Source organism: Malaclemys terrapin, chromosome 6 (assembly GCF_027887155.1).
Source record: "Malaclemys terrapin pileata isolate rMalTer1 chromosome 6, rMalTer1.hap1, whole genome shotgun sequence".
Lineage (NCBI taxonomy): Eukaryota > Metazoa > Chordata > Testudines > Emydidae > Malaclemys > Malaclemys terrapin.
In genome coordinates, this window is record NC_071510.1 from 98,912,341 (window position 1) to 98,925,650 (window position 13,310).

The 13,310-nt window shown below is 41.7% G+C and overlaps 1 protein-coding gene across 2 annotated transcripts in view; it reads right to left on the reverse strand.

The window, feature by feature from the left end:
* Positions 1-12,914, reverse strand: part of MAP3K1 (mitogen-activated protein kinase kinase kinase 1) — a 109,265-nt gene extending 96,351 nt beyond the window's left edge. For both annotated transcript variants that reach the window (XM_054032019.1, XM_054032018.1), the window contains exon 1: positions 12,487-12,914. In XM_054032019.1, the coding sequence (XP_053887994.1) occupies positions 12,487-12,914 (428 nt within the window). The remainder of the gene's footprint in view (positions 1-12,486) is intronic.
* Positions 12,915-13,310: the final 396 nt, after the last annotated feature.

Genomic DNA, 13,310 nt, shown 5'->3' on the forward strand with positions numbered 1-13,310 from the left:
GAAAATGAGTTTCCCCATTTAAATATTTGGTGCCAGAAGTCTGAAATATGATATAACCCACCAACATTTGACAATGGCTAGGTAAATGACAAGCTAAAACATCAGCTTATTAGGCTAAACTTAATTTTGTTTTATTGTTACGTGAACCTCCCACAAATCATCTTGCCTCCCCCATTTTGTTAACTGAATGCATCATGTCATATTTTTAGACTAATCTCTCTGAGGCAGAGTGTCTTTGTGACTAGCACCATGAGGTCCCTGATCTGTGACTGAGGTCCCTCCCTAGATACGACTGCAATACAAATTATCAATCTTTGCTTTTTTTTTTTTTTTTTTTAAATGACATTTCCAGGTTTCTGATTCCTACTCAGTAGAAGAAACATGAGTCATGTGGTTGATTAGTTGGAAAGATGATTTTAATCAGTATATGAAGAGAGCGATGGAAGTCGCTATCACTGTCCTTGAGTATTGAACGTATTCTTTCACTTTCAGGGAAAGAAAAAAAGTAACAGGATGCCCTTAGTAAAAATATGATGGTAAAGAAAATGCTTTATTTCCATTTCTAAATGCAACAGAATGCACTGAAGTCACTGGAAAGACTGGATCAGACCCTTAGTCACTATTCTGCCCATTTGGGAGACTGGAGACGGAAGTGAGGTGATTAGACATCAGGGTATGTTTGCAAATGGAGAGGAGATTTTGTAGCCTATTTATTATTTGTGCAGGAGGAATTAAGACAGAGCTGCCTAACTCAATGATGGCGGAGAGAGAAGAAGAATCAGTAGGATCTGGGACAGACTGGATGGGAAGAATGAAACTATGAAATGAGAGAGGAGAAGCTAGTGAAAGGGAGTGAACACTGTGCCCATGGGGGAACGTGAAGCTAGAACTGAGGAAAGGGCAATTACAATGGATTAAAAACAAAGAAAATTATGCATATTAATTTCTATTATATATTTACAAAAAAGCTCATTATTGGAAATACAAAGGGAAAGGGAAGTGTTATGGCAACTTCTGTTTTTAAAAATAGTAATGTTTATTTATCAAACTGAATATACTTTCTAAAAAGAGTAAGTCCCTTACTTTGTTTTTAAATTTTTCATTTTAAAGTTTGCTGAAATTTCCTGAGAAGTTGCTTATTTCTGTTCTCAAAAGTGTTTCAGGTTTAAAGGTTGTGGAATATTCACAATTTAGGACCCCATCCTTTCCAAATAAAATTGTTCAATTAAGAGAGTTTATTCCTAATTACACTGTGTGTTTTTGGAAAAAACATTGGGAGCTATTTCAGTGAGCTTATTCACTAATTTGAACAGTAATAACACTTTGCATACATTAAGCAAACAGATATAGTCTATGATTAGAGTGGTCACTGCTGTTACATGTCGGGATTTTTTTTATTATACATATTTAAATTACTGAAAGAACACATGAAATTAAAAACTATGGGATATTCTAGATGTGGTTTATTTGAATATTCAGTATATTGATTAAATAAATGACAACAATCTAGTCAATTTAAAAAAACAAGTTAAAAAAAGTACTGGGTATTACACCTGGCCCCACCATCCTATTTCAGTTTTTGTGGTTTTACAGTCACTTTTTGGGATTCTTTTTAAATGATTTTCTTTCCCCTTGCTGCTGTGTGAAATACTGACAGGGAAGACAAAATGACTACACATAAAAGTGTAATTCTTCCAAGTCTATTGATCAGTAAATGTTGATTTCACCATACACACACAAACCGACAAACATTTCCATCATTAATAACTGAAATTTATAAACAGGCAAAGTAAGAAAAATGCTGCATGAGAACTAGAATGTGATTTAAGGATATTTAACTTTGTATGTTTTGACATGTGATGTCCCAAATTTGTGTTTTAAAGCTTTAACTTTTTGAATCTCAACAACTACTGTGATTAAAATAAATTGTCTGATATCCTCTCCATTGTTTGCCCCCCAAAAATGTCTCATAACTGTGGACATTTAAATCAATAATAGAAAAATATCTGTCAAAGTTGTAAAAAGATAAAAATCTAATTATGCTAAGCCTGCACATAAAGTGCTGTCAAACTACAAAGTAAGCAAACTGAAAGAAAATTAATCTCTCTGTAATTGCCTTGAGTTATGGTCTTATATCTTAGTTGTAGCATCAGCAGAAAAAACTCTGACAGACGTTTGACTGTATCACTAACCTATAAATGAACCTCTGTGGAAGTCACGAAATACATTTTCATAAACTACGCGTTTCATTACATGTTTTAGATACTAGCAACTGTGTCTGGCTCCATATACATAGCTGGTGAATAGCACCTGAGTAAGGGGAGACCGCATAATTCACACTGTGATTTATAGTTTTTTGGTTAGAGAAAATAGAATGCCGGTCGGTGGTATTGAACCTGGGGCCTCTGAAGCTTGAAGCATAAGCTTCTACTGCATGAGCTAAAAGCCAACTAGCGGTTAGCTAAGGCTGTAGAGCGCACTCATTTTATCTCTCTTTCTAAGTGGTCTCGATGCTACTAGATGGGACAGAACACCACACCCAGGTGGTGTGTGGGTTACACCATGTTTCAGAAAGCATACTGTAGACACACTTCATTACTACTAGGATTAGAGATTGTAATTTGTTCAAAGAATCCAATTTTCAAATTAATGTCTCTATGAATCAGATTTCTGTCCCTCTGATGCTGAAAGTATACACACACAAGCCCTATCGCAACATTCTAAAAACACACAGAGCAGAAGTTAGGCCAGAAGCAATTCTGAAGATATAGACATGATGGCCATATATAAAAGGTTCACAATAAGCCTCAGGGCAGTCACAGTAAGTCTGAGGGAAATAAGTGAAAAATAATTCATAGTGGAGGGGAAAAAATTAACTGCTCATACTCCTCATAGGGTTCTGTTTTAACTATCAACTCAGGGAAGGGACTTGTGCCTCATTCTGCAAAGCTGAAAAGACCTCTGCTTAATATGCAATGGAAACCAACCACTTTAGGATGCATTAGAATAGCATGGGAAATAGTAAAGAAAATAGAATGACATTATGAAAATCAATGATATGCCCTCATTAGAGCACTGTGTGCAGTATTGGTCATCTCACCACAAAAAAGGATACTGCAGAATTACAGGTTTCAGAGTAGCAGCCGTGTTAGTCTGTATCCGCAAAAAGAACAGGAGTACTTGTGGCACCTTAGAGACTAACAAATTTATTAGAGCATAAGCTTTCGTGGACTACAGCCCACTTCTTCGGATGCATATAGAGTGGAATAAATATTGAGGAGATATATATACACACATACAGAGAGCATAAACAGGTGGGAGTTGTCTTACCAACTCTGAGAGGCCAATTAAGTAAGAGAAAAAAAAACAACTTTTGAAGTGATAATCAAGATAGCCCAGTACGGACAGTTTGATAAACTATCTTGATTATCACTTCAAAAGTTTTTTAATCTTCTATGATTCTATGAAGTATGCATTTTTGTGTGCACCAAAGCAGGGATTCTCAACCTTTTTCTGAGCCCCCCACCTTCCCAACATGCCATAAAAACTCCATGGCCCACTTGTGCCACGACAGTTTTTCTGCATATGAAAACCAGGGCCAGCATTAGGGGGTAACAAGCAGGGCAATTGCCAGGGGCCCCATGCCACAGGGAGCCCTGCAAAGCAAAGTTGCTCAGACTTCGGCTTCAGCCCTGGTTGGCCGGGCTTGGAGCCCCGGGCTTCAGCCCCAGGCGGTGGGGCTTAGGTTTTCTGCCCTGGGCCCCAGTAAGTCTAATGCCAGCCCTGTATGGCAGCCCCCCAGAGGGCTCCGGATCTCTGGTTGAGAAACACTGCACTAAACGATGACCTTTCAACTTGAAATTATCTCATTCACATAGGTGTAGTGGGAGTTTAAAAAAAAATTAAAAAAAAAAAAAAGACTAAAAAATGTGATTCGATGGTTTTTTAAACCTCAAATTTTGGGGGACTGACTTTTTTTAAATCTCAAAGTTAGCAACACTGATAAAAAATTTTGCTGGACCTTCTACCAATTTTGCCTACTGGAAAAGGATTTCATTCAATTTAGGGGTATGGCTATGTTACAGCAGCACAGCTACAGTGCTGCAGCTGTAGCACCATAGCGTAGATGTTTCCTACATTGATGGAAGTGCTTTTTCCATCAGTGTAGGTCAGAGGTGCCCAACTTACAACCCACCAGAGCATTTCATAAGGCCCGCCACCTGATTCAACATAATATACTAATGGCCAATCATTACTGTTTTGTTGTCATGTTTACATCATTTTAGTTTACACAAGTGTGTAAATAGACAATACTGTACATAGGTTGTTTCTATTTAAATAAATACAAAACAAGCTGAACTTAAAATATTAATCAATATAGGTAACTTAATCTGTTTGGCCCACATAAGGTAGCGCTTAGGCTTATTACAAAGGAGGGCCATATGAGGTTGGGCATCACTGCTGTAGGTAATCCACCTCTCCGATTGGTTGAATAGAAGTAGGTAAATGGAAGATTCCTGCTGTCAACCTAGCTGCATCCACATCAGGGGTTAGGTCAATCTAACTACAGTGCTTAGGGTGAAAAATTATTCACAGCCTTGAGTGATATAGCTAAATTAACCTAAATTTTAGGTGTAGAACAGGCCTTAGTCTGACAGGGTTCAGAGAAGAGCCATGAGAGACTAATGGATTAGAAAACAGATCTTACAGTGAATCTCGAAGAGCTCAATTTATTTAGCTGAACAAAGAGAAAGTTATCGGGTGGTGATAGTCATCTCGAAGTACCTACATGGGGAGCAAATATTTGATAATGGATTCTTCAATCAAGCAGCCAAATGTATAACAAGATCCAGTGACAGGAAGTTGAAACTAGACAAATTCTGACTGGCAAAGGGTGTAAATTTTTAACAGTGAATGTACTTAATCACTGGAGCAATTTACCCAGGGTCGTGGTGGATTTGCCATCATTGGTAATTTTTCAATAAAGATTGTTTTTTGTTTGTTTGTTTTTAATAGCGATGTGCTCTAGTTCAAAAGGAATTATTTTGGGGAAGTTCTATGGCCTGTGTTTCATATGAGGTCATATGATCACATGGATGCCTTCTGGCTATGGAATCTATGACCGAATAAGAGCAATTACTAAAAATTAGAGACTTGGGAAGTTTAAACACAATGAGAACAGAATCATTTTAACTGTCAGGGGAAAGTAAACAATGGCTAGTTTTAAATTGTTCTTGAACATCGAGTTTTAGAATAAAATACTGTGTTGCTATTATCTTGGATATGACTTTCAGCTCTTTTGTGGAGCCAGCTATTTTCCTCAATTGTTTGGCTAGTGTTAAGATTCCACACAACTGCAAGTCTTTCAAAGACTTAAGCAAAAGAAAAAACCCACAATGACTTAATTAAAAGTCACATTAAGGGACAGCAATATTCTAGTTGCATGGATATTCATGTTGGAGTCCAGGGCTGGCCTTAGGGAAAATGACGCCCTGGGAAAACTTGTATTTTGGTGCCCCAGACCCTCATGGGCGCAGCATCCCCCCCATTGCCCCTGGCCCCCTGGATGGCCCCCATTGCCTTGGTCCCCCAAGACTCCCCACACTGTGCCTCCTGCACTCTCCTCCTGCACCCCAACCCTTGCACTGTGCCTCCTTCATGCCAATCCCCAAACCCCTGCACCCCCCCCCCTGCACCCTTATCCCTGGCACTGTGCCCCCTTTGCCCCTAACCCCTGTACCTCCCTCCTGCACCCTTAACCCCTGCATCCCCCACCTGCACCCACCTGGGGAAACTGACCTAGATGCACAGAATATTTGGCATTGCGGTTTATTGCCCCCCTCAAACACTGCTCTTCTACGCACCCCTAGGGGGCTGTGCGGGAGGGAGCAAGGAGCAACAACAGGGCTCCCTGCATGCAAGTCACTTTCCCCACCTGGGCTGCATAAGGGGACAACAGAAAAGCAGCGGCCCAGAGGCGAAGTGACCTGGATGCACAGAGCACTTGGTGTTGCTCCTCACTCTCCCCCGCATAGCCCCCTGGGGGGCACAAAGGAACATCTGGGGGAAGCAGTATCTGTGCATCACTGCTCACCTCTTCTTTCCCCCCCACCCCATGTTCCTCCACCAGGAGGAAGCACAGAGAAATCTGGGTGCCCCTGCATGCAGCACCTCCCTGCCAGCCAGGAGCAGCTTCTGATTCTACACTGACAGCGCACACTTCTGTGCTGCCACACGGTGCCTGCTTGACCATGGCACCCCTGGGCAGTTGCCCGAGTTGCCCACCCCTAAAGCTGGCCCTGTTAGATTCCCAACTCTGATCTTGCAGGAAATGGAAGGTGTTCTGGAGGTATCATGCTCAGCCTCTGGATGAAGAGAAGAAGGGAGGGAAGAGCAAGTGAGTTAAGAATCTGGTCTACACCTAACTCCCATTGAAATAAATGGGTTGTTACTTAACAGCAAGCCCCACAGCCAACAAGAAAGCTACAGTGACCATCTCTTAAGAGACTCCTGTTCAATTTGCCTTGATAAAAACAACCGAGGCTACAATCATAGAACCTTAAGTAGTATAAGTGGAGACGGGGCAAAAGTAAGGTGAACATCAGGCTCTGACAGAGGATTGAGGACTCTCTGAAAAGACAAAAGATTGTGTTCTGAACTCTAGAAATTCAAACCATACCAATTCCTCACCACCACTGCTGCTACAAACACAACCCCTTGTTTTAGTTCTTAGAACAATTTCAGTGCAGTGTGGGACTTCTGACTTTGAACTTTATTTTTAAAAAATTGCATACAAAACACAGTATTTAAACAAACTTAGTCAGAGCCCAACTTTGCTATGTAACAAATGCACCACAACACTAAACGTTACAGGAAAGATGTAACATTTTTCACTCCTCCTAGAAGTCTTAAAAATAATGATTAAAGGTTATTTGAATTTATCTTCAAAACATTCTGCACTGTCACTGTTTGGATTTGCACTGTCTATTTAAGCCAAACATCTTAATGGATAACACCCTCTATCTGTAGAAGTGAAGATTTAATCTACAATACCTGTAACTCCCCTGAAAGAGCTCCAGGTAACTTAAAGTTGCAATCTGTATACTTTGCATAAGATCAAAGGAACTGCCATGCCAGATCAAACCATCTAATACAACATCCTGTCTGAGCAATAATTGTATACCTGATGCTTCAGAGAGAGACCAACACAACCAACCCATACACAAAAACATTTGTAGGTCATAGAGGATGGGGGGAAACCAGCAGAGAAGGTAGGAGAAATTCTTTCTTCATTCCCATGCAGTTTAAATCTTGAAGCACAAGATTTAATGTTTACTGTGCATTGGTACCTTAAATTCATAGCTGCAAATCCTAATGTGGTACTGAAGTTATTATCATGTCCTATTTTAAATTCAGACATAGAGACTTAAATCCAGCTAGGCATTGCACATATTCCTTTCTCCCTACAGCCTCTTCACTCCATTTTTAAACCAGTGTCTGAGAGGATCCATCATGAGAGCCTGGCATTTGTTGTGTTGGACTTGCATAGTGCTCTCTCAGCAGTAATAGCAGGATGAAATTTACCAGGACTGCATTCATCACTTTCATGCTGCTTCTGCTCACTCTTCCACCTGAAAAAAGCTAGTGTTAAATAGGGGGAGAAGTGATTTTCTATTTATGAGCTCTTAGGGATATAATTAAACTTGCCACTATCAGTGAAAGATAGTTTACATTACTGACTTGATCAGAATACTTAAAATATTATTTTAACTATATTTTCTTTACACTCACCCACTCCGGCAGCTCCTGCCATGCCAAATACATTTTAACTTCAATCGCAGGGCCGCATCAGGTTAGCAGGTGCCATATATATGAAAGCTTAACATATGGCAAAGATGCAACATAACTACTTTTCATTATCACTTATTCAGAAGGACATGAACCCTTGACCAAACTATGTTTTAGCAATGAAAAACATTCAACTCACCCCATTCTTTCTTTACTATAAAGTATTCTGTAGTATGATATATTTCTGTCCTGCTTTGGAATTCACAAAACAAGGCAGGTGTCATGGATTGAGGAGCAGATCTAGAATTGGCAAGCTGCTAGTGCTCCTCTACTAGATGGCCATAACAGCAATCTTCCCTCTGTGTTTTAGGTGTTTTTAACATGCCAGAATACAAGCACCAACACAAGAAAACCAACAAAAGACATCAGTCATTTATCTACATAGTAGTGTAAGACCAGGAGCAGGCAATGCCTTCTTTACATTTGAGATATCTGATAACAAATCTGCCATTTATAGTCAATATAATATTAAAATGGGTGCATTTTTAGAACAAATTTTGTTTGTGCTAGATGGAAGACACTTCTATGGGAAAAAAATTATTGCTTATGGATACTAGATAAAGAGGATAGCTGTGAAGAAAGCTGAACTGCAGCACTTCCTGCTTTTTGTTTTTATAAAAAATGGGGCTGACAGTGTTAGAAGTCTTGAATTGCAGAACACTGGTTAACCAGTCATCCATGCCAACATAAGAAAATAGTTGGCAATTATTTGATTTGAACACTGTAAAAGAGTTATATTAAAACTATACAGAAAGCATTAATTTTCTTGGCCCAATATTTATTTTAACTGCCTTGGAATGGAAGCTACAAGAACTTATCAATTGACTGGAAAAACTGTCTAGTTTCACTACTTCTGCAAATTCCGGTATCTTTCTAAAATGCTTTTTAAATTCCTACAGCGATACTCTTCAGTTAATCATAATAAAGTTTCCCTACAGTCCTTAAAGCAACAATATACTTTCCCCGCCTTTTCTAGCAACAGAACCAGACCAGTGTCACAAACGGTTGTATTACCTCAGGAATGTAGCATTCTATTCTGATAAAGATAATGGAAGGTTTTGTTAGATTTTTGAAGGCAGTATGTGAAGCATTTAATTTTGATAAAAAATTGAAATGTTAAAAAGTTCTATCTTGTTCTTCCATGGATTCCAGCCCCAAACAGATTTTATAGCTCTCCAAATTCCAAGAGAGCCTAATAATTAATAATCTATTAACTAATTTAATAATTCATAACAGTTTGTTCAGTATTAAATGTAAACAGTATAAATAAGTTGATATCAAGAGAGATGGAAAATAACTTAATTGTTGTGTGTTCAGGTGGCATTTCACATTAACATTAGAGAATGAACCAAAACCACACAAAAAAAATCAATTTTGTTTGTTTTTTGTCACAATAGTAAGTAAAAGACAATATAACAGAGATTAATGAAACAACATTTTTATTTGGTGTATTTAACAGCACATTGCAGAATCAGTTTCACTCTTTCTCCAGTTTATACCTCTGCTTTATGTGGATCTTTCACACAGAAATAGAACAGGAAAATCTATTTATAAAAAAGAAAATGTGATTGTAATACCAAAAATGCTGGTAGGGGGACTTGAGAGCAATTATAGCATCTGCTAACTACTAATGGCTGGGTAGAGGGGAAGAAGAGTATAACTAGTGTATTTATTTAAAAAAAACAACAATGTACTATACATGCAAAATATTGTATTTTGATGGACTTCATTCCATCCATCAAATGTTTGCTTTCTTAGATTTTAAACTCTTCTGGGTAATGATTTTGTGCACACATGCACATTTATATAATGCACAGAACATTGTAGGCATTTCTAGTACACAAAAGAAATTTTAATTATTTTGTATTTGACTAGATTACTTTATTACTATAGTAGATGTAAAAACTGTTTTAAATTATTGAAATACTCTGACAAAGAAGGGTCCCCACATCTGTTTACAGGCAAGACTGCATTGAATATACTGAAGTCTTTAACATGAGGTTTATACAATATTGCTGAATTTATAGCATAATTAATCCTTCAGTTAGGTCTCTTATAATTAATTACCAGAGACTGAAACTAACATTTCAGAACTATGGTGTAATCTCATTGCACTATTAAACAGAATAATGAATTTGACATTTAATATTCTCTCATATGAAATAATTGTTACATCTCTATTATTAGAACTATGGAGATGGTGCTACAAGCCATTAAAGTTCTTGAAACCTTTCTTCCTTCAAATTGCATGTATATTCATACTTCAACATGTGCAAACTTAGGTGCTTTAACTATAAGAAAAGCTGTCAAAAAGTGTTTGAAACAGAGAACAGGAATTACCTTAAAGAAATTCTTGTATCTGTGGAATTGGCTAGCAAGGATGGAATCAATATTTCAGTGTAAGTGTGATCTCCTGATGTGACAAATTTTGACCTTCTTGAACCCATAACAACTAGCAATATGTCCCACTGAAAATTATTGTGAGAATCTTTCACTGTTTTTAAAGGCATGTTTTGATGCTGTTTGCGCTAGTTATTTTTCCTCTGATGTGGTACTGAACTGTTTATATTTGCTACAGTGGTGACACCTACATATGAGGGAATAACATGAAATAAAATACATTTTAGTTTCATACCTTGACAAAACCCTAGAGATAATGCTACAAAATCAAATACAAGTCACTTGCCGAAGTCAATATATCATCTTCTCCTTAAAGTAACTTCATTAACATAGATTTCCTATTAATCTTTCTATAGCTAGATTGGTGGTTCATCTGCTAGTGCCATACTACTGTCAAGTAATGTACACTGCCTTAAATATAGACCAAAGTCCACAAACAGTACAGAATAGATCTAGATACCTAAACAATTGCTGATTATTAGACAGATTGTGATATTAGTAAAGCATTCTCTAGAATGGAAATCTTTTATTTAATATCCTTCTATGACAAACGTGAAAGACAGATTTCTTGTTTGTGGTTTAAGTGGCTAACTAAAAGCTCCTTTTCTCTGTAAAATCATTTTAAAAGTAAATCTATCAACAGTCAGTCTTCACCTCCAAGTACTGCAATTCACTATTTACACAGGAAGTCTCACATAACAATCCTTATGAAACTAATTGTTAAATCTATGTCAAGATTACAAGATCTATCACCACCATTACTCTCACCTATGAACACACTAAAAGCTAGCAAGTGTACATTAAAAGTAGTAAGTACAATGTATTCTGAAGCACATAACGAGGCATCTTAAAATATGCACATGGTAGCTATCATTCTGAATGCTTTTGTGTATGTAATATATATTATGTCAAATGCACTGTAGTCATTGAACTTGTGTCTCTGTTCACATCACAATACCTGTTAATTGGTATTGTGATGCGATGTTAATTGCTCTGTAAAATCTCAACTCTTACCAAATAAGATACAGAATAGAACAAACATTGCAAGGGCTCAATGTATCATCTCACACAATGTGCAACCATTCAAATATGTTTTCTCTAGTATAAACCCCTGAAACACATTGCACTGTCTACATTTTTGCAAAGTAGATATACATGTTTTTTTTTACTAAGCAAAAACAAAACAGTTCTGCAATTTCAAGTGAAACAAGCCAAAGGAGAAAGGACTCATTTTTATTACTATTTAACTTTAAATATATTTGCCTTTACTTTCCCACTAGTTTAAATGTAAAAATCTAAGAAATTTAGAGAGATTACTATCTAGATTACACAAACCAGACGCACTTTTAGGCGGGGGGGTGAGTACGGAGGGAGTGATTTAGAAAAAAAAAGATTCAAGTGCACTCGGCTATCGCTCTTGCACCCAAAGCGAAAGACTGCTGGAAGGGTTAACGGGTTTAACTGCATTGAAACTGAATGGCTGACACATCCGGTCCTGGGTCCTCAACCACCAGGGCAAATTCAAACTTCAAAGCCTCTCGGAGCTCAGGCAGAAATAAATCACACACACACACGCTCTCCAAGCAGTTGTGACTCCCATTTAACTAAGACCCAGGACTCCCTGAGACCAGCACACACAAACGGGGTGGCAGGGCAAAGGCAACACAAATGCAATAGTTGGTGCTAAGGCTACAGTGCTGGGAAACACAACCTCAGCTCCATTAACCTGCAGCTCCTCCTGCATAAGCCAACTAGGCACTGAACACAACCACACAAACTACTGGCCATTCGCCACCCGCGTCTCTTACAGCTGACAGCTCCCCTACAAACACGGGGGGCTGACGAGGGTACGACCCCACACCAGCCACCCCCATCACCCTGTAACACCGTCCCCCACGCAGATCCCATCGCCCCTACAAGCAGGCTCGGCCCCGGGCGGCAGCCAGCAGCACGTCCCCGCTACCTGCCCGTTGGGTGCTGCGCCAGGCTCCCGGGCTGGGTCTCTCGGACCCCCGAAAGCTCGAGCGGTGGCAGGGGCAAGGCTCCGGGCGAGCTCTATCCCCTGCTCCGCCAGCAGAGCCGGGCCTCGCCGCCGCCCCCGCCCGCCCGCAGCAGCCTCCCCCGCCTCCGCTCCCCTCCCAACGGCCTCCTGCCCCCAACATCTGCCCGGGGAGGGGGCTGCCCCTGTGAGGCTCCGGGGTCCCCACCGCCGCCCGCTCTCAGCCCAGCGCCCCTCACCCGGCAGGGGGAGACGGCTCCATCCTCCTCTCGGCGGCGGGGTCGGCTCCTGCGGGGCTCCCGTCCGGCAGCGGCTCGTGGGGCGCGGCGCAGCGGCCGGGGGAGGACGCGGGGCTGGCGGGGCCGGAGCCGCCGGCGAGGCAGCGGGGCGGCGAGAGGTCGGGGGACTCCGGCGAACCGGCCAGGAAGAGCGGCGCCTCCGGCAGCCGGTCCAGCTCCACGCTCCGCACTTTGCGCAGCTGCTTCCGTCTCCAGTCGGAGCGCTGCTCCCGGCACCCGCCGCCCGCCGCCCGCAGCAGCCCCCCGCCGCTGCCGGGCACGCTCCCCGCGCCGCTCTGCAGGCTCCCGGAGGCGGCGGCGGCGGCGTCCGCGCTGCTGCCCGAGGATAATCCCGACGACGAGGTGCGATTCCCCGCCGCCGCCGCCATTTTCTCTGGCGGGTCACATCGGGCCCCGGAGCGCCAGGGGAGGGAGGCGGGGGATGAGCCGCGCTCCGGCCGCTGCGCCAGCGGCGTAGGCTGCACAAAAGGCGTACGGGGGGTGGGAACTGGGCGCAGGCTCGGGGACTGTGGGGGCGCCGTCGGGAAGGTGAGGCTGGGAGCGGCCGCTCGATGCCGCCCGCGGGCAGGTGGTGCGGGACTCGGCTGTGCCCACGCTGGGCAGTGCCCCGGCTCGGTAGAGGGGGCCAGGCCTGGCCAGAGGAGCCCGCACCTGTCAGGCGGGAGCGCGCGGCCGGCCGTCCCCGAGTCCCACGCGGGGATGGAGCCCGGGCTGGAGGGTCCGGGACCGGCAGGCGGCCCCTGCCTCCCCCACTCCTCGTAGAC